A 22,018-nucleotide genomic window follows, 5' to 3' on the forward strand; every position below is an offset into this window, starting at 1 on the left:
TTTCCTTCCAGAAAAGTTAGTGTACAGGTGTACCACACCCATGAGGTGTTTACAATGCTTATACTTTGATCATATGTTGTCCTGCTGCACAGCAGATACAAAACTCCGCAAAGATTGTCCTCGTGAACAACTATCATATTGTGTCACTTGTAATGAACACCATTGTCCATGTTCACTGGTTTGTCCAGTGTTGGAAGAAAAAAAAGCAAGACAAGAATATAAATTACTTGACTGCCTGTCACATACTGAGGCAGGAAAAAATCATGAATGCCCGCATCCTATCGACATGGCAATGTGAGTCACTGTTGCCAACCTGTCTACCTCAGTTTTTTCTAAACCAGATCTATCTTTGGGAACCACTTCCCACACCCAGATGGGGAAGCAGCTTTGTCCTCTGGGATGTACCATTGATGGGACTCCCTTTTGGAACCTCTCCCTTCAAAAACCAACAGATCAGAGGCACAGCACTAGCCAATGGCTGAAGGAGCTGTGGCATGTGGGTCTCAGGGCATTCACTTTTCATCTGTCCCCACACAAACAGTGGATAAGTGCTTGCAAATATCTTGGCCAGCAACAGTTGTGTGGGAGGTGGAGGCAGAGGTGGAGGTGGAGGCGGAGGTGGAGGTGGAGATGGAGGTGGAGGCAGAGGTCATATCTCCCCTTGCTGTTGGATTCTCAGCTAATGTTCACTAATGTCCCATGCACATCAGTAAGAGACAGTGGTTCTGAGACATGACCAGTCCTTCTGGGCCCCTTCATACCTAACTGGGACACACTTAATGTGACAAACCACTGGAACTGTAATGGGTACTACTGTTACCTGCTGGAATTGCAACGCCCAGTTTCTTCTTATTTTGCAGTTCGCATTGCCCTCCAAGAATGAGCATTTCCTAACACCTGGTGGCTACTGTACAGTAGGTCAGACTCGTACTAACCCTGGGAGGGCAACTGGAGTGGTGTGTACGTAGGTTTGCAATGATGTTGTCAGTGAATGGATTCCCCTCCGTACCATGTTGGAATCAATAGTGGTACAAGTGCAAACTATCCCAGAAATCATAATTTGTAACATTTATTTACCTCCAGGCAGGGCACTTACATCCTTTGAGATGTCCATCTTAATCCAACAGATCCCCTCTCTCCCTTTTTCACATCTCCCCTTTCTCCTACTTGGGGATTTCAACATGCTACCACACCCTGTGATGACGTAACACTCACCTTATCTGGAAGGAGCCATTTCATTGACCAGTTTCCATGTGCTCTCAATCTGTGCCTTCTCAATGATGGTACTCCTACTCATTTCAGTACCGCTCATGGCACCTCTTTGGCTAGCGGCCTTTTGATCCTTTTTCCCCCAATGTTGTTGCTTCGCTACATTGGTCGCTTTGCCATGATATTTATGACAGTAACCACTTTTCAGAGATCATGCCACTTACCTGCTACTGCTCAATGGACCAATTACCATAATAGGTGCTTTGAAGAGTCAACTGGCAGTTTATGTATACCTCTGCTGTTACCATCACCCCATTTATCAGATTGCATTGACAAGGTCATGGAAGATGTCTCACAACAGCTTCCCAGGATCACCTTAGGTCCCTGCATCCTTCACAGGCTGCTTTCCTTACTTTTAAGAGACTGTGCACTAAGACTCATTGTTGAATTACAGGAATGCTTTGAGTGCTATGATGACTCCTTCAGAATGTATCTCTCTTCTTCCCAGATGTGGGCCAAGCTCTGTAGTCTTCTAGGCCACCAGAGACCAAGAACTGTTCTAGGTCTCGTCCATCAGCATGGTCTTTGTACCAGTATTTTGGTTCTTACTGAACACCTTGTGATCAACTTTGCGACAGTGGTGGCATTCTCTTCTTACTGGCTATTTTTATAATGCAGAAATGACAAGTTGAAATCCTTCCCTTAAGTTTCACACACTCACCTAGCCAAATCATATTCTAAGCCTTCAGACTTTTCCTCATCTTAAGATACAGCCCCAGGCCCCAAATGAATTCATAATCAGATGATCCAGCATCTGAATGTTACACAAAGGCTACTCAGTGTCTTCAACTGTATTTGACTCAAAAGTGTCCTCCTTTTCCAATTGCTAGTATCATTCTCCCAGTCCTTAAGCCAGGCAAAAACCCAATGTCTGTTTGCAGTTACCAACTGATTGGCCCCATCAATGCACTCTGCAAATTGCTTGAAAATATGGTTTGCTCACAGATAATGCTTGGTTCCTGAATCGCAGGACCTTTTGTCCATCTATTAGCGTGGTTTCAGGAGGGAACAATTCACAACTGACCATCTAGTTAGGCTGAAAGTGGAAATCCAACATGTTCTTTCGAAATGTGAACATCTCACTGCAGTATTTTTTGACCTACATAAGGTGTACAACACCACTTGGGACCAACATATTTTACTTAACCAGCATGGTTGGGGCTTTTGAGGCTCTCTACTGAGTTCTGTGTCAGTTTTTATCCCACCAGTTGTTGTGGGTTGGAGGTGGTAATTCACTCAGCTCTTCAAGGATCCATGAGAATGGTGTCTCACATTATTCATACTGAGCGTCAAACTCTTCATTGCCATCAATGTGCTAGTGACCTCTGTCGGGCCACTGGTCACAGCTGTGCTGTACGTCAAAAAAATTTGCATTTGGTACAGCTCCCACCCCATAGCCCCAGCAAATGCCAGCTCCAATGTTACTCCACTGGGACTGTTTGCCATGTTCCCAGGTTTGTCCTGCAAAAACTCTGGTCAGTGCATTTCAGTCATCATACAATGGTCCACCGTGATCCAGTACTCTACTCAGGTACCCAGTGCTCGAATATTGTTGCAGTCCATTTTTTATGCCTGTTTTTGGGTAAAAAGCTGACTTGTCTGCCCAGTATTTGTCAGTTAATGCTCTCTGCTTCCTTGTCCACATCTCTTGGAGTGTGGATTGTACAACTCTTCTCTGTATTTACCGGGCCCTCATATTGTCCCAAGCAGGCTGTGGGTACCAGGTTTACAGCTCGGCAGCACTTACAGCTTCAAAATTCTTAGACCCAGTCCATCACTGTGGCTTTTTAATAGCTACTGTTGCTTTACAGACTAGTCCTAGAGACAGTCTCCTTGCTGAAAGTGGAACCTTTCCTTTCCAGAGGTGACAGTACCAAATGTTGCTCACTTATGCAGTTACCATCCAATAATTTACCTCCATCCAACATAAGATATTCGTTGTGCATACAAGGTGGATTGACCCCTGACTGCTGCTCTTGGGTTGGATTATCAGATGGAATGCCCTATGCCTAACCTCCTGAAGATGTGCTAAGATCAATGTATTCTGTGCTCCTAAAGTTTGCCATGCCCATGACCTTTTGAAATATGTTTTTTTCCCAAGAGCTTCTGGTTGCTACTGTCATTTAAAATGACAGCTCTAAAACCATTGATAGAATGAGATATGCTTCTACATCTCCTGACAGTCAGGAACAACATTCGTTGCCAGGAAGATGTAATGATTGACAGAACTGTCGCTTTTACACAGGTGATTCATGTGAAAAGGTTTCCAACATGATTATGGCTACGTGACAGGAATTAACAGACTTTGAATGCAGAATGCTAGTTGGAGCTAGATGCATGGGACATCCCATGTTGGAAATCATTAGGAAATTCAATATTTGTGATACACAGTGGCAAGAGAGTGCTGAGAATACAAAATTTTAGGCATTACCTCTCAGCACGGACAACGCAGTGGTTGGCAGCCTTCACTTAATGACCAAGAGCAGCAGCATTTGTATAGAGTTGTCAGTGCTAACACACAAGCAACACTGCATGAACTAACCACAGAAATGTGGGACCTACAGCAAATATATCCATTAGGACAGTGTGGCTAAATTTGGCATTAATGGGCTATGGCAGCATATGACCGACGGGGTTGCCTTTGCTAACAGCACGACATCGCCTACAGTTCCTTTCCTGGGCTTGTGAAAATATTGATTCAGCCATAGATGACTGGAAAACTGTCACCTGGTCAGATGAGACCCAGTTTCAGTTGGTAGGGTTAGTGTGGCACAGACCCCATGAAGCCACAGACCCAAATTGTTAACAAGGCACTGTGGAAGCTGATGGTGACTCCATAATGGTGTGGGCTGTGTTTACATGGAATGGAATGGGTCCTCTGGCTATTCAGCTACTTGGGGACCATTTGCAGCTATTCATGGACTTCATGTTGCCAAACAAGTATGGAATTTTTATGGATGACTATCTGCCATGTCAGCTGGTCCCAATTGTTCACGATTGGTTTGAAGAACATTCTGGACTATTCGAGTGAGTGGTTTGGCCAACCAGATTGCGCAACATGAATCTCACTGAACATGTATGGGACATAACTGAGAGGTCAGTTCGTGCACAAAATCTGACATCAGTACAACTTTCGCAATTATGGACGGCTGGAGGCAGCATGGCTGTTTTTCTGAAGGGGACTTCCAACAACTTGAGTCCATGCCACATAGAGTTGCTGCACTATGCTGGGCCAAAGTAGGACCAGTGCAGTATTAGGAGGCTCTATGACCTTTTTAATCTCATTGTATTTTATTAAACAATCATCCCTTAATAATGTTTTAATTCACAGTGTCTCATTAATCACTTTTATAGTCCATTGATCATTTTTATAGTTGCCATCCTGTGATATCTGCCACCAATGAATTACTCTCTGACCTTAATCATACTGCATGTTCAGTTGTTGTTCTCTGGATTCTGAATTGTGTACATATCCCAGAAAAGAAACTGGCCGATCGTTTGGCTAGAGAAGTGATTCTCACCCCCACTCCCCAATGGTTTTGATGATTCCAAATTTGAAATTGTGGGTGCAAATGAGGCATCTGCTCACTCAGAAATGGAACAACATGTGGTAAACTACTGCCCTCTGTAATAAACTCCATACTGTCAAGAAGACTACTGGTGCATGGCACTCCTTCCAGAAGGAATCCACTGTCCTATGCTACCTATGCATCAGCCGTACCAGACTAACCCATACTTTCATTTTGAATCAGGCCACCCCCACATCATGATTTTGAAGCCTTGCAGATAAATCTCATATTCTGGTGGAATGCACCCTTCTTCTTGCTCTTCATGGTCTTCCAAATTCTTGGTCTCTAATATTGGCAGGGAAATCATGGACAGTTCAACAGATTCCACATTTTTTCCATGAATTTTGTTCTTATTCTCAAATATAAAGTTTCTGACTGCCTTGAGGGCAGGGATGGAGTGATTAGGATTGGTGCATCTCCCACTGCGTGCTTGGGCTGGGGCACCCTTCACCCTCTTTCATCTCTCTTTTATGGTATTTTAATTGCTTTTAGATGTGGTTCGCCTCTTTGTTTGCTGCACCTTGTTTTCTATTTTAGGGGTAGCACTATTACATATTGGGTGCTCTTTACTGCCTTGGCTGTAATAGATCAGAGATGGAACAGCTCCCACTGCGTGCAGAGCCCTGGGGAGACCAACCTGCTGCCTTATCTACTTCCCCCTCCCCATTTGTTGACAGTCCAACTGATGCCCATTACATTTTGGCCTTCGCACTTTTACTGTTCTGAATCTCCCAACTAGAAGGCATTCTTTGCTTTGTAAGGGAATTTAGCCTTATTGGGGTTGAAAATGATCAGATGCAGGTGGAATTTCTTTCGCTACAGGTTAGCCTGGTAGACTCGTGGTCTATTCTGACCTATGTACCTGCCCACTTCTGTTAATTGTTTCTCAGCTCTGGCGTCATTATAGCCATCAATGCCTCGATTTCATCATCAGAACATGTTCGAGGCAGACTTCACTAACTCTAGATGCTCTACCCCTGGCATGAGTAACTGATGAGCTTGCTGTTTATTCCCTTTATCCCCCAATGTCCAACCAAAGTCTTAATTTACAGAGATGTGGAATTTAAACCCAGCATTGGCTGCACCAAGGCATCATTGGGCACAGACAAATGATTGCAAGAGGTAATGCAGATGGGGATCCAAAGTCTGAATAGTTAGGCCGAACACCAACACATAGCCTCTGCACCTACGTTGAGTTCTGCACCTCGCAGCTACACATTCCCTTCACCATGTTTGTGGAGCCATGGTCCATTTTCCAGCATAAGGCTCTGGACATTGATGTCTTCCACAATGACATACCCTAGCCCCCTGATGCCTGTGCTGTTCTTGTGACGTAACAGCAACGCATCAGCAGTGTGTGAAGATGGTGAGTAGCTGCCTTATGAAAGTATTGTACAGTTTACACACCATTTGGCATAACATCCACAAATTGTTTGAGCAATTGTTATGTTGGGAAAGCTTCAAATGGAAGTAGAGTTGGAGAGTCATAGGGTCACTCCACATGACAGTCTTCTAATCAATGATGTGAACAATCAGTGCCTCACTGGCAAAATTATGTAGACCATAAGATGTTTCCATCCAGTGCAATGTTGGATGTGGCAGTAATGGGTAAGGGGATTAGAAAGTGGCAGGAAGTGACAAACAGAAACTTCCAGTCAATGTAAGTGACAAACGATATATGGTGAACCATCTCCCAGTTATATTTGTTTGTTGCAGTAGTCCTTGTCAGCTCCTCAGTGGCCATTTTTTGACATACTATGTCCTTCAATAAGAGGTCTCACCAAAATGCAGTGTTTGTGGGGTAGAGTTCACAGTTAACAGTTTGAATTTTTTAAATATATGCTGTCAATGGCATGATTGTAAGGCAGTTGCTAAAATTTTGTGTAGCATCAGAACTGTAGGCCAACTTGACCAGTCACATCTGCTAAATTATTTAAAATTTATTTTGGCTGTATGTTTAGAGGTACAAGGGAATGAACCTATAATGTTTTAATGACACGTTTAACAGATATCTAGCCATTTTTTTTTCTTTTAGGGATCTTAATGACACTTATCTCTTTATTTTTAATAAACTAACACTAGAACCATCTTGCTTTAGCACACTATGAGAAGTACAATGAAGTCCATATCTGCTACCTTCAGTGGTAAGTAATAAGTTATATATCTGGTGTGAAAATGCTTCTTTTTGTATTAAAAATGCATAAATAACAAACGGACCAAACTAAAATGGGCTAGTTCCTGGCTTTCATAGTTAATTCTGAATGTGATAGTCAGCAAAAGTGCATGCAATGTGCTGATGGGAATGATTTTGAAATGCTGCAACTGTAGTAAAAATCACTGACTAGGGCATAGTATGTACAACAAATTATTGCTTGCTAATACAATCCACAAGAGTTCAGTCTGCTGGCAGCAATAAGTCCAATTTTTGATCCTGAATGCTTATTGCTGAGAAGCCTCTAGCACCCATGTCTTTCCATTCAAAATTAATACCTTATTAATGCAGTTAGTTCATTCTCTTTGGTTTCCTCTATAAGGCAATGCACAGGATAGTTTATAGGTGTGGAGCCACCATTTTAAAACAAAAATACGGGGATAAACAGAATATGGGAGAGGGGCAAAACTAAGAAGCCCTGTTACCAACATGGTGGCCATTTCGGAAACCACCAGTTGGATAAAACTCTTAATTTTTAATTGTAATTTGGTGTCATGTGACATACCAGAAAAAAATTATGCTAGATAACAATGCCTTCTTTCATTTGAGCATAGCTTTATTGATTCTCAGTTTGTCATGTTTTGTACAGAACAAGACAAATGCTGGTGATAACATATGGAGGCACCAAGATTGTCTGCAATGTTTTATATTGTTGCTTCATCCATCCCTCATCATTACATGTAATGTGAGCGCAAGCATCAATAATCCACTCCCTGTAAACTTTCTGGTCTTCATTACATTTACAATTGCCTTCAAGGGCCCCCACAGATAGAAACCTAATAGACTTAAATCTGAGAAATATGGTGGGCACTCCCCTGAGCCACCAGGACCTATCCATCTTTGGAAACTACATATCCAGGTATGCCTGAACAGCTTACCCATAACGAGGTAGGGCACTGTCATGCTGAAAAAAAATTGGAAATATTCCATCTTCAGAAAGCAGTGACAGCAACACGTCTTCACCTAACAACCACAGATAATAAACTGCTGTTTGTGTACTCTGAATGAAAAAGTGTCCAACAGTACAAGAACCCAATATTACACAGCAGACCATCACTTCTGATGTGCCAGCTACCTTCGATGAGGGTTGCCATCTGATTGGTGTCTGTCATTCTGTTTATTTACCTCTCTTCTCACTTAGCAATTAGCCTCATCCCCAAACCATGTATCATTGGAGAATGATGATTTTTGTCCTACTTGCATGTCACCTTTTCTGTAAATTGAATCAGATAAACTGGGTCGTTATCAGTGAAGTATCACAACATTTACATTTTGTAAGTGTGCCTTTTTTGTGTGGCCAAAATTCTCATTATTGATACATGACTGGCCTCAGTTTTCTACAAGAAGTGACAAGTACCACGCCCTGGATTCTTAGTTGCTTTGCCCCTTAGCTGTTTCAAATCATTCAGTCTTCAGCTGTCTGAACAGTCAGTTTCAAGGGATTTTGTGAGAAGTTGCACCAACGACTGTGGCTAACGGATGGTCTATCAGGGGCCATGGTTGAAATAATCTGTGACAACATGGGAGCTTCTCTGTCCTAGAACAAGGACAAGCTCAATGTGTTCTGCTTGTATTTGCAACATTTTCATTCGTCACACCTGTAACAAAGAGAGATGAGTCATAATTTTAGAATGACTTAAATTACACTCAAAGGAAAGGTACCATAGTTTTTCTTGTATAAGACTTTATCTACTTCATATTTCATGTGACCCTCTTTCCATTTAAAAAAATATGAGTTGCAACAATATGGCAACTTTCGAAATGGTGACCATGTTGGAAGTACCTCTCAGAAATATTGAGGCATGCTGCTTTTATAGCTGTCCATAACTGTGAAAGTGTTGCTGGTGCAGGATTTTGTGCACGAACTGACTTCTTGATTATGTCCCATAAATGTTCAATGGGATTCAAGCTGGGTGATCTGGGGGGCCAAATCATTCATTCAAATTGTCCACAATGTTCTTCAAACCAATTGCAAACAATTGTAGCCCAGTGACAATTTGCATTGTTATTTATAAAAAATTCCATTGTTATTTGCTGCAAATGGTTTCAAAATAGCTAAACATAAGCATTTCTAGTCAATGTCTGGTACAACCGAACCAGAGGACCCAGTCCATTCCATGTAAACTCTGCTCACAACATTATGCAGCCACCACCAGCATGCAGTATGTTGTTGACAGGGTCCTTGGCTTTGTGGGGCTGGCTGTGCCAGATACCAACCATAACATCAGCTCTTACCAGCTAGAATTGGTACTCATGTGACCAGACCACAGTTTTTCAGTCATCTAGGCTCCAACCAATATGGTCAAGAGCCCAGGAGTGGTGCTCCAGGTGACATTGTGGTGTTAACAAATGCACACGTGTTGGTTGTCTGCTGCCATAGCCCATTAATACCAGATTTTGTTGCACTGTCATAATGTATACATTCATCATATATCCCATGTTGATTTCTGTGGTCCTTTCATGCAGTGACACGTTTGTGTTAGTACTGCCAACTCTATACAAACGTCACTGCTCTTCATCGTTAAAAGAAGGCTGTTGGCCACTGCATTGTCTGTCGTGAGAGGTAATATGTGAAATGTGATGTTCTTGGCACACTCTTTACACTGTAGATATTAGAATATTGTATTTACTAAAGATTTCTAAAATGAAATGTCCCATGCTTCTATCTCCAACTAATTCCCGTCATGCAGCCATAATCATGTCAGAATACTACGTCTACCTGTATATGCACATATCGCTGTTCCATGACTTTTGTCACCTCGGTGTATGGACCATCCTGTAGTACCACTGACCATCTCAGTAATGCAATATGTGTTTCTGAATAGGATGCAATGCACTTCTTCAGTTGAAATGTCTTGAATATCACCTTCATTATACACTTTCATTCAGCCGTTTCCTATTATATTATGAGCTTTTTCATTTATTGTCTCCATAGTTACATCAAGTGAGTGATGGCACCATTGTACATCTTCTGTGCTTCTATTTAAATCCATAATCCAGTAATAAATAATGTTTAAAGGCAGCCTGAATGACACATGAATGTCATCCAGTTCTTTTTAGTTTACACAGTGGTTGAGCTCATTTTGTTATTTTGTAACTTTTTTAAAAACATTGTACAGATTAAAAACATTCCTACTTTTTTATGAATTTTTATGTTCTTGCAGTTTCTGAAACTCTAATTGTAAATGTTTAATTTTTCAGGAACTGTGGTGAGATGACGGGGGGAACTGATTCTGCTTGGGAGGCTGCTAGTCCATGTTCCAAAGGCTCACAAGTAAGCTAGTCATAAAATATGTGAATATCTATTTTGTGTACCAAATACCTCTTTATTGTACAAACAGCTATTTATACATAGTACTGCAACATCTTTACATGAGACTGGGAAGTTATGAATGGAGTATTATCTTTATTCTTCCCCTTAGGGTGTTTCACAGTGTAGTTACAACATTGGGCAGAAGGTGGTTTCATAAATCAGACCGATTTTAATTTTTTGCGTACTACAGGATAATATTTTGGGGTTACTCTATACTTATACCAAGCATTCAGACAAATTATGGGTTTTATATTCTAAGTGTCTTCTAACAGTTAAGAGTATTATTCATAACCTAACTGCACATGTATTCACTGATGAATTTGAGCAGAACTGAGAAATTCGTAAATACAATTCCAGACTTGCATCATCAGCTAGTAAACCAGCTTTGACAAAGAAAGTACTGAAATGCAGACCCAAAAAACTTTACCAATTTACCTACTGAAATGAAATACCTGATGATTGGTAATAGTGTTTTCAGTTGTCGTGCTCCCTCTGGTTGACATAAGGTTACCTCTCTTTTCATACATTCAAGACGATTTATTACCTTTTCCAGAGATTAAATAATCATGTATGTAATAGAGCTAGATGTAACAGAGAACAGCATGAGGTTAGTCAGCTCTTTCATAAATTATGCTTACACACATTAATATTTTTTTCTTTTTTTTTATCTTTCTTTTCTTCAATTGCTGGTTCATTTTGTTTTGTGATGCAGAAGATAGAAAATGTCCAACAATGAATAAACCTCTTTCATTTAAAAGATGACTTGTAAATATGTTGAGTCACACAGTTGCCACCTGTTACTACAATAAATTTACATCTCTAATACACCCTGGATTGTATTGCTGAAATTCAAATTCATCCATGGTCACTGTGCTGCCTGTTGCTCTATATTTTCTCCAATCTGGTGGTGTAATTTTGATGAATATTTCAATGTAGGTTGTATGAATCATTTATTATATTGCTCTAAATTTATTCAAGTAAATTAGAAAGTAAGTACAACTTCTTTTAAAAAGTTGCAGCCTCTTCAGTCATAGGACAGTGTTGCTGTTTGTCTGCTGTTTACTTGATTAAAATTATGTTTCTTTGGAGAACTTATCTATGTACATCTGTAAATGCTGAGTCATATTTGTAGTGCATTACTACTACCCATACAGCTTTACAATGAAAACTGTTATGTGCTGTCTATCTAACAAAACTTGTCAATCCCCAACTATAGGTATTCATATAATTAGTAGAAAGAGTTTCTAATGGGAAGCTTTTGAGTTTGTTTTGAATAGTATTTCCCAATTTCTTGCTTGATGTTAGACAGGAGCTTGTTAAATATCTTCCCACCACAAAGGCAAAGTGAATATTATTATTTTTTGTTTGTTTTCTATTGTGACTCTGTAAATCATATTTCTGCTGGAACTGATTTCTATCATCAGTAACAAAAGCCATTAAGGAGTAAATGTGTTAGAAAGCAAATGTAAGAATTCCAAGATCCTCAAAAAGCCTCTACATGAGAAATGGTTACCTATTTAACACAATATTCTTACTGTTCACTTTTGTTGAACAAATACTTTATTCACTTTAAGTGAAGGGTGTGAGGGTATGCAAAACAAGCCAAGACTCCTATCTCTAGATCATGGCAGAATCCAAATCAGAGTGTATATTGTCCCATAATGTACACAATTAAATCAGCAATGTAATGTACAGGCGCCTCACCAACACTGCAATTACAATTCAAATGTATTACAGAAACAATAGATAATAATAGCATTAATATAAAAAACATAACTATTACAGTCATTTATTTGACATAAAAATGCTAAGCTTAATTAACAGCCGTTTGCTTTCTCGCTGAGATTTTCACATAATCATTCAGAAATTCTTCTAAAGAATAATAGCATTTATGTACTAACTACTTTCATAGCTTTTGTTTCAGTTGCTGTAGCTCCATGCTATGGATTTGTTTCTTTTTTAGAATATTGTAAATTTTTGAGCCCATGTGTTCTGGGATTTATGTATATAGCTATAACCTATGAGTGGGAAGCATGAAATTCCTCTTACTCCTAGTGCTGTATTGATGTTTCAAATTATTGTCTATGAATAATTAGAGTTACTGTATACAAAAATAATTAGTTTATAAATGTACAAACAGGGAGCACTACATGTTTCCAAATTTCTTATCAGGGCGCGTCATGATTTTTTCAGTTTTGAATTATGCGCATTTCTAACAACATATTTTTGTAATTTTAATATTTTAGTCATTTTGCTTGTATTACTCCAAAAAGTAATACCATTCTTATAACTGACTCAAAATAGCTGTGATAAACTATTTTATTATCTCCATGCTAGTTGAATATGACAGAATCTTCATTGCAAAGGTCAGGCTGTTTAATTTATTTGCTTATCACTTAATATTTCAAGACCATGATAAATTTTGGATGCAGGTGTATTCCTAAAAACTTAACACAACCTGCTTCTTTCAGTTCTTGGTTTTGATGATTAATGTGAGTTTCGCTTACCTTAAAGTTTGTAATTTTAAAATGCAGAAAATGTGTTTTCCCAATATTCAGTCCGATCCATTTAGTTTGAACCAGATTTGTGACAGCTGAGCGAATTTGCTCAGAGTAACTGCTTTGAGCAAGGGCAGAAGTAGTGTTGGCAAATACGACTAAATGTGAATTATGTTAAGAGTTAAGTCATTTATATAAAGTAGAAATACAATAGGACACAGAACTGAATCTTGTGGAACACATTTTGAAATAATGATCCATTTAGAGAAGGAATTTCTCTTGCTTGTTGCTGTTTGCGAGATACAGCCTAAACCACTCTAAGGAACAACTCCCAATTCTATATCTTTCCATTTTATACAGGGTACTCTCTGTTTTAACTTATTATACAACTGGACCCCAAGGAATTTTATACAGTGTATTTCATTTTGTGTGTGACCATTAGTGTCTACTTGTGATGCTAACAGGTTATTATAGCTGGTTTGAAAGTTCATTATATGAGATTGACTAGAACTGTTAACTGTGAACCACACATAGGCACATTCAGCTATCATCTGAACCCAGTCTGCTAAAGTTGAGTTTGCACCTTTGATTGATATGCTTGTCATCAACAACATTGCAGTTTTTGAACTGCTCCTTAGACACTGGAAGATCATTTAGATTAAAAAAACTGGGGCTCAACAACAGTACTTGTGGCACTCCAAATGTTGTGACTCCTGATGAACAGGTTAGTTTTATGCCTGTGCTAGTTCCTTAGTTATATACCCTTTGCTTTCTGTTATGAAAGTAGAGTCTCATCAGAGAAAAAGGGATTTCATTAATCCTCGCGTGAGCACACTTATGTATAAAGTGCGCCATAACATTATGTTGTACCATTCCATTGTTGCTCTATAATTGTGAGTCCTTACTTATTCCTCTATTATTGCTTCAGTTAATGCAGTGATAAGTTGTGCTGCCATATGTACAAGTGAGCAGTAGTAATAAAAAATAAACAGCAAGCTAGGTGAGAAAATATGTATGAACCATACAAGAAAATGACCCGATTCCTAGCTAGTGGCACAGTCACACAATGAGGCAGTTTTATGACATAATCTACAATCGAATAAGCAGTTGGCTGTGATCTGATGCAACTGCACTGTTTAAAGCTTAGATTGTTCCATTACTGTGGGGTAACACTTGTACATGGCACCAGACCGATATAATAAAGGTTTATTGTATTATTGTTAAATTAAACAGTGATTTAGCTTCTATAATGTAAGTTTATTTTATCATTGTTTAATTAAACTAAGATTAAACTGTGATTTTTCTCATATACTCTATGTGATCAAAAGTATCCTCGCACCTGGCTGAAAATGACTTGCAAGTTTGTAGGGCCCTCCATTGGTAATGCTGGAATTCAATATGGTGTTGGCCCACCCTTAGCCTTGATGACAGCTTCCACTCTCGCAGGCATACGTTCAATCAGGTGCTGGAAGGTTTCTTGGTGAATGACAGCCCAATCTTCATGGAGTGCTGCACTGAGGAGAGGCATCGATGTTGGTTGGTGAGACCTGGCACGAAGTTGGCATTCCAAACCATCCCAAAGATGTTCTATGGGATTCAAGTCAGAGCTCTGTGCAGGCCATTATTGTTGTGTAACCACTCCGCCATAGGCCGTGCATTATGAACAGGTGCTCAATCATGTTGAAAGATGCAATCGCCATCCTCGAATTGCTCTTAAACAGTGGGAAGCAAGAAGGTGCTTAAAACATCAATGTAGGCCTGTGCTGTGATAGTGCCATGCAAAACATCAAGGGGTGCAAGCCCTCTCCATGAAAAACACGACCACACCATCGCCTCTGAATTTTACTATTGGCACTACACACGCTGGCAGATGATGTTCAGCAGACATTCTCCATACCCGCACGTTGCCATTGGATCGCCACATTGTGTACCGTGATCCGTCACTCAAAACAACATTTTTCCACTGTTCAATCATCCAATGTTTACGCTCCTTACACCAAGCAAGGCATTGTTTGGTGTTTACCGCTGTGATGTGTGGCTTATGAGCAGCCGCTCAGCCCAGTGTTCTCACCTCCTGCCTGATTGTCATAGTACTTGCAGTGGATCCTGATGCAGTTTGGAATTCCTGTGTGATGGTCTTGGATAGATGTCTGCCTTTTACACATTATGACCCTCTTCAACTGTCAGTGGTCTCTATCAGTCAACCGACAAGGTCAGCCTGTACACTTTTGTGCTGTACATCTCCCTTCACATTTCCACTTCACTATCACATCAGAAACAGTGGACCTAGGGATGTTTAGGAGTGTGGAAATCTTGCATACAGATGTATGACACAAGTGACACCCAGTCACATGACCACGTCCGAAGTCCATGAGTTCTGCATAGCGCGCCATTCTGCTCTCTCATGATGTCTAATGACTACTGAGGTCACTGATATGGAGTACCTGGCAGTAGGTGGCAGCACAGTGCACATAATATGAAAAACATATGTTTTTGGGGGTGTCTGGGTACTTTTGATCACATAGTGTATGTTACCAAGGTAACATAAACACAGCTGTTCTTTACATGTGTACAAACTGCAACGCGCACCCGCTCGTGTTATAAAAAATAGTGCAACCAGTGAGGGTTAATGCAATAACAGTTTAGTTTGCCAAGTAGAATGTTGTGATCCACATATGTTGATAAGCAGTGGTAGGTCCTTGCAGTCATTAAAGTTTAAATCACAGTATGTTGTTACTCGTTGCTATTTATATGACAACTGTCTTAAGTTGTCTATTGTTACTTCTCACTGTCTTGGGCATCTATTAATTACATTCTACAAAAAAATTCCTGCTGTATTTTGGTGTTTAGGGTGAATTTACAAATTTTCTATCATGATGGGATCCTGTCAAGGTGTCCTGATTGTTTGTACAAATTGTGTTTTAAGTTAGTTGGCAAATCATTGTCATCTCTGGAAATTCTGCCAAGTTGTGCAAGTCTTCTAAACTGGATAACTTGCAGTGTTATGCATATGAAGAACTTCTCCATCTAATTGCAAATATAGTTACTCTAACTATCATGGAATTTATCGTCATGTGTGAGTGAAGCACTAAATTGAAAGATTTATGAAAATAAATAAAGGCCAATAGCGAAGTGCTACTGATCCAGAGCCTTCAGAATACTGCATTTGCACAATGCAGATTGGATTTTTCATGATCACTGCTTCCATTATCAATAATATTTGTTGTAATGAAGAATACAGTTTTGATCAAGACCTGTCATTATGATTTAACTTAGAACATGTTCTAGACTTCTGTAGCAGGAGATGTCAGTGATATGACATTTGGTTCTGCTGCTACCCTTATGATCATAGCTATCTGCCAAAGGAAATTGTGGCAAATTATAACTGAGTCAGTTTGAACAAAATGTTACTGGTGGGGAGGATACTTGCAGTTGTCATTGTTTAAAAGCTTTGTCATTCTGTAGTTAGTTATTTGAATATTTTTAAGGATAGATGATATTGATAAATCATTGTAGTATCATAGGTGACTGAAGTGCTAGTGAATGTTGCTAGAGACCAAAAGAAAAGCCTGCAGATAGATTATTTTGTATTTATCTGCTGTAATGTGACATTTTGTTGACCTTATTATTCGCACCTTATTCAAATATGTTAAGCATTTAAAGATTATTTGAAATAAGTGTAGCAGGTACTAATATGATGATGGCATGTATGCAGATCCTGTACGCATGGGCTAGAGATGCTCCAAAACTTGAGCTTCCAGAAGGAGTTGGATTTAAAGTGGGTGGCAAATCTCCTATACAGTATCTTGTACTACAAGTGCATTATGCCCATATTGATGCATTTAAAGGTAAGTTGTTTCCTTGCTTTTACTATCAGTGTAATTTGAACAGTGGTAATATCAACATATTTTATGTTTACATCTGTAGAGAATGTTAAAATATCAAACCAAAGAAAATATCACTCTTAAAAAAAAAAAAAAAATACTTACCAACAGAAAATAAGTCTCATTTATCTTTTATATTAACAGGAAAATAAGTTCAGTTATTTAAGGTTATGCAGTTGGTAACATACAAATAATTTTAATAAGCTAAAATGAGTTTTTTTCTTCTCATGTAATTCTGGATAATAATCTGATGGTCAGTATAATGAGCATAGTAAAACTTGTATGTAACATATTCAGTATGATGTGTAACAAGTAGACATGAAAAATTTATAATTTTAAGTTTAAGAATTGTGAGCTTCCTGTATTTTTCACAAAACTGTATTTTGCACAGAAATACAAACTATGACACTAGTTTCATTTTCTTCAAATGACAATACAAAATGCTCAAACTGGATTGTAGTTAATAAATTTAGTTTGGCTGATAACTTTGTAGTAAAGTAAATGAGGCTATTGTATAATTATTTAGGCAGAGGACCAAGATTTGATTTTGGTTTTGTTTTACAGATGGAAGCACTGATGATTCAGGTATATTCCTGCACTACACTGAAAGGCCGTAAGTACAAGATAGACGCTGAAAGGTCTAAACTGAATTTCCTGTGTTGTGTGAATTAAATTCTCCATGATTAGGTGCACTATGCAATTTCAGAGTACTCTGATTTCTTAGTTTTCCTCTTTGTGGCAAGATTAGCTCCTTACTTACAAATTCTATAAATAATGTTTATATAATGCCAAATTCTATAATAGTTTTATATGTCAGTTTTAGTGGGTTTGTAATTAAAGTTGACAGTAACATTGGGCATGCAATGGTCTACCAGTGCAAGTGAAATTATTTGTGTTTGTACTATCGGTTTATTCTGCAGTTGGTCCGCAGCTCGTGGTCGTGCGGTAGCGTTCTCGCTTCCCACGCCCGGGTTCCCGGGTTCGATTCCCGGCGGGGTCAGGGATTTTCTCTGCCTCGTGATGACTGGGTGTTGTGTGCTGTCCTTAGGTTAGTTAGGTTTAAGTAGTTCTAAGTTCTGGGGGACTGATGACCATAGATGTTAAGTCCCATAGTGCTCAGAGCCATTTTTTTATTCTGCAGTTGGATGAATCAAATGACAAATAAAAACCATGAAAACTAATAAATATGAGGCAGTATTGCAGGCTGCCACCTGCCTTCAGTAAGTGAAATGATTAGTAATGCTGATAGAAACACAAAAAAGGTAAAAGTGATGACATTATAGTAGCTTTCAGAACTATTAGTTCCTTCTTGAGATATGAGAGAGGGATGAATTACAGAATGTTAAAGAGGAAAGGAAGGTAAATCATTCAGACCACAGAATGAAAGGGACCTACTGTTGTAAATATGAGAAAGACAGTCAATGGTAAAGTCTGTAAATTATACATATCTGACAAAGAATGAAATACCGTGTAAGTGGAGTGTTGGAAGCTCCGCGATACTGTTCGCAGATAATGCAAGACTGCAATGCTATAAGGCTCCAGTGAAAAGTAGGAAGACCTGCAGAGAATCAATGATCAGTGCAGTGACTGATAGCTGTCAATCACTCTCAATAACAACTCTCCACATTTATATTCTACTTTCAAGGGAAATTAATTTCATTCTTGTCAAATAGATTCTTTTGAAATGCTGTCCATTTCCAGTAACCAAAGGCTTGGATCAAGAACATGGAAATATATGAAATAAGCAATAACAGTATACTGTTGCTGTGTGCAGATTTGTATTTGTGTGGCAAACTGTGACAGAATCGGTCACATTGTAGTGCCTCGAGAATTTCGGGGTAAATTCTAGAGACACTCGTATTTCCACCGACTCTAACATGTGTTATTTTAAAGCTGAGTGTGTGAAAGTGGAACTGTCTATTGCGCCACGATTATGTGTGTGCAGGACTGGCATGTATCAGACAGTTGATCGGCGCGGGCAAGTAGTCACGGCACTCGCCTCAGAAGTTACACGCCCAGCACGAGGAGCAAACGTGCCATACTCCATGATGGTGCTATGTCAGTCATTATTGAGAACAGCTGAATGTTGTTAAAGAAAAGAAAATACACGTACTTATTGACTTACTTTCGTGAGGTTCGGATGGTGGACTTGCTAAAGCTTTCTAGATTGTAATTGTTATAAAGTATGTAAGAGTATATGTTGAATCGGTAATTGCTGGGCTTACAAAAAATGAATCATTTATATGGTGTCTTGTTTGTGGAAGTGAAAATATAGTGAGATTGGTTTAAAAGCATCCTGAGTGTACGGAGTTCTTTTCAGAGTATAAAAAATTCCTCGAAAACAGCATCTTACCTTCAGAGAAGAAGTTGGGCAGACAATCACAGCCAGCTATCCTGAAAAGATCAGTGAAACAACTCCATGTAACCTCAACAATAAAGTTGGAGTGGGAGTCTGGCATCACTGGAAACCACCAGAACATGGCACTGCTTCTTCAGCAACAAACTTGTTTTCATGCCTCTCCTAGTAATTCATGATATGCGTCTTTCCATTGCTCACTGAGTAACCCTCAGTTTTTTATCTTTATTCCCCTACTAGAAGCTATTGTATGACTACCCAAAGTCAAAACTGTCAGTACATTCTGATGTTCACATGCTACTGTTAATTTTTTATATTAGTGAGGTGGAAGATGATACTAATAGTAGATTCAGACATTTTACAGATCATACAGCTACTACATCTATAATGAAACATTGTCTAAAGAAATATCTGTAGAAGTATTCATTCAGATCTTGATATCAATGGCACAAACAGTGGAAACTTGCTCTAAATGTTCAGATACAAAAAGTTTTGTACTTCACAAAATGCAAAAGCATAGTATGAAATGAAATGTCATGTGGCTAGGGCCTCCCGTCGGGTAGACGGTTCGCCTGGTGCAGGTCATTCGATTTGACACCACTTCGGCGACCTGCGCATCGATGGGGATGAAATGATGATGATTAGGACAACACAACACCCAGTCCCGGAACGCAGAAAATTTTCGACCCAGCCGGGAATTGAACCCGGGCCCTTTGGATTGACAGTCTGTCATGCTGACCACTCAGCTACCGGGGGCAGACCAAAGCATAGTATCCTATGACTACAATATCAATGAGTCACAAGTAGAATCAATCAGGCCATGAAATACTTGCGTATAACCATATGTGTGTATATGACATCGAATGATCATAAAGTCTGTCATAGTAAACCGGTCGGTAGAATTTGATTCGTTGGTATGATACTGGGAAAATGCAATTAATCTACAAAAGATGTTGCCTGAAAAACACTCATGTGAGCCATCCTAAAATATTGCTCAGTTGTGTGGCACTCATAACAGATAGGACTTGAACAAAGAAGGGCATCATGTAAGGTCACAAGTTTGTTTTACCAGTGGGAGAGCATCACCGATGTGTTGAAAAACATGACCTACGACACACTTGAAGAGAGATGCCAACAATTCCACAAATGCCTATCTACAGAATGTCAACAACCAGCATTAAGTGAGGCATCTCAGAATACATCTTGGAATACACTACAACCCCCTATCGCTTCTGTAGGGACCATGATACAGATTTACAATGCATACAAAGGCGTATAAGCAATCATTATTCCTGCAATCCATACACAAATGGAACAGGAAGAAATATTAATACATGGTACATAGTGAAATACCCTCTGCCATGTACTTCAGTGATTTTTAGAGTACAGATTAATTTGAATTTAACACAAAACTTTATTATCTAAATACTAGCTAATTACATGGAATTGCTCAATTACTTATTTACCTACACAGTAGTACTGTGTTTCACAGATAGTGAGCCATACATATCCCAAGGTTGGTTGAAATATCTCATGGCTTCCACAGGTGTGCTTACATTTTTACCCCACCTCTCCCCTACCCCAAACCTAGGGATAGATTAGTTTCGCAAAAATTTTTGTTTTCTCGTAGTAAGTCATATGTATACCAAGTGTGGCTGATACTGATCTTAAGCATGGTTTACACCAGAATGGACACAAGCAAATGTGCATCAGCGAGCAAGAACTGTCTCTGGTGTAAACTGTAGATTAGTGCAAATGAACTGCATGCAGTCACATTCAGTTTGTGTTCACTCGTGTTATCCTGGTTGTCTGTCTTTTAGCAGACCATCAAAGGAAGTTTTGTCCTCTTCATTTCAGCACTGGCAGTATAGAAAGATTTTGTCTTCTACCTTGTCTGCTTTGTTATTAATGTGAGTCGCATTATTGATGGAGTGGTCTGAAGTAAATGTAATGCTGCTGATAGATATCATAAGTGCTTCTGGGATATAAGAAATCCACAGCACAAATCCTGAAGGAAAATAAATATGGCTGGTAGAAAATTGTTGAAGCACTAAAGGTCAAATTGGTGACATGAGAAAGATGAGAAATTCCATTACTTGGTTGCATCAGGTGGGGACAAAGAGAATAAGCAAGAGCTTTGTAATCCTTTTTACTGAAAAAAGGAAAAGCACAACAAATTTCTTTGAAAGTAAATGAGTGTAAATATATATTATCTGATTAAAATTAAAAATATATAAAATATATGAAATACCTATCATTCTCATTGCTTATGTTCATGGTAGCTGTAATTATGTAGTTGGTGTATCGGTGTTATGTTAGACATTTTTGATAATAAATAAAAATGGTTTACCCAGGATTATGTTATCTGCACTCTAACAAGTTCTATATAGCTTTTTATCATGTAGCCTGTGTGACTAGTCAGTGGGATAGTTCACTTTTAATTAACCATATTTTATTGACATTGTCTTCCTTATGTGTACTATAATAAAATTCTGGAAGTGCTTCACATATATCACTGCAGGCATAAGAAACTATCTGAGTTGTAACAGCTGTTGAAATATGAAACAATTGCTAACTTAAATGCTCCCAGTTGCTAATAACTAGAATGTAAATGCTACCCTTTCTTCAGGTTATGTTGGTCATGGTGAAAGTGCAGTTATGGTGTCAGCAGTTTTTCTGTGACAAGCAGCTGTTGGTAAGGGTGCGATGAATCACGGGAGATAAAAATAAACAATCGAGGAGAGATGTTGATAGCCAATGAGAATGTCGTATTTCATTTCTTTCACTTCATAAATAAAGTTAGCTGGTAATTTATTGCTGTTGTAAGATTTATGGCATTTTCATTACATGCATACTAGTATCAGAACTTTAATTCCTTTATCTTTGGAAGTAACAGCCAAACACTTCTGAGACCCAA

General features: G+C 39.0%; 1 protein-coding gene across 1 annotated transcript in view; it reads left to right on the top strand.

The window, feature by feature from the left end:
• LOC124797965 (peptidylglycine alpha-hydroxylating monooxygenase) overlaps positions 1–22,018 on the top strand; it is a 214,192-nt gene that overhangs the window by 136,743 nt on the left and 55,431 nt on the right. Inside the window, exons 4-6 of the mRNA XM_047261128.1 lie at positions 10,252–10,324; positions 16,577–16,709; positions 17,310–17,358. Coding sequence (XP_047117084.1) covers positions 10,252–10,324; positions 16,577–16,709; positions 17,310–17,358 — 255 coding nt within the window. The remainder of the gene's footprint in view (positions 1–10,251; positions 10,325–16,576; positions 16,710–17,309; positions 17,359–22,018) is intronic.

Source organism: Schistocerca piceifrons, chromosome 5, assembly GCF_021461385.2.
Source record: "Schistocerca piceifrons isolate TAMUIC-IGC-003096 chromosome 5, iqSchPice1.1, whole genome shotgun sequence".
Lineage (NCBI taxonomy): Eukaryota > Metazoa > Arthropoda > Insecta > Orthoptera > Acrididae > Schistocerca > Schistocerca piceifrons.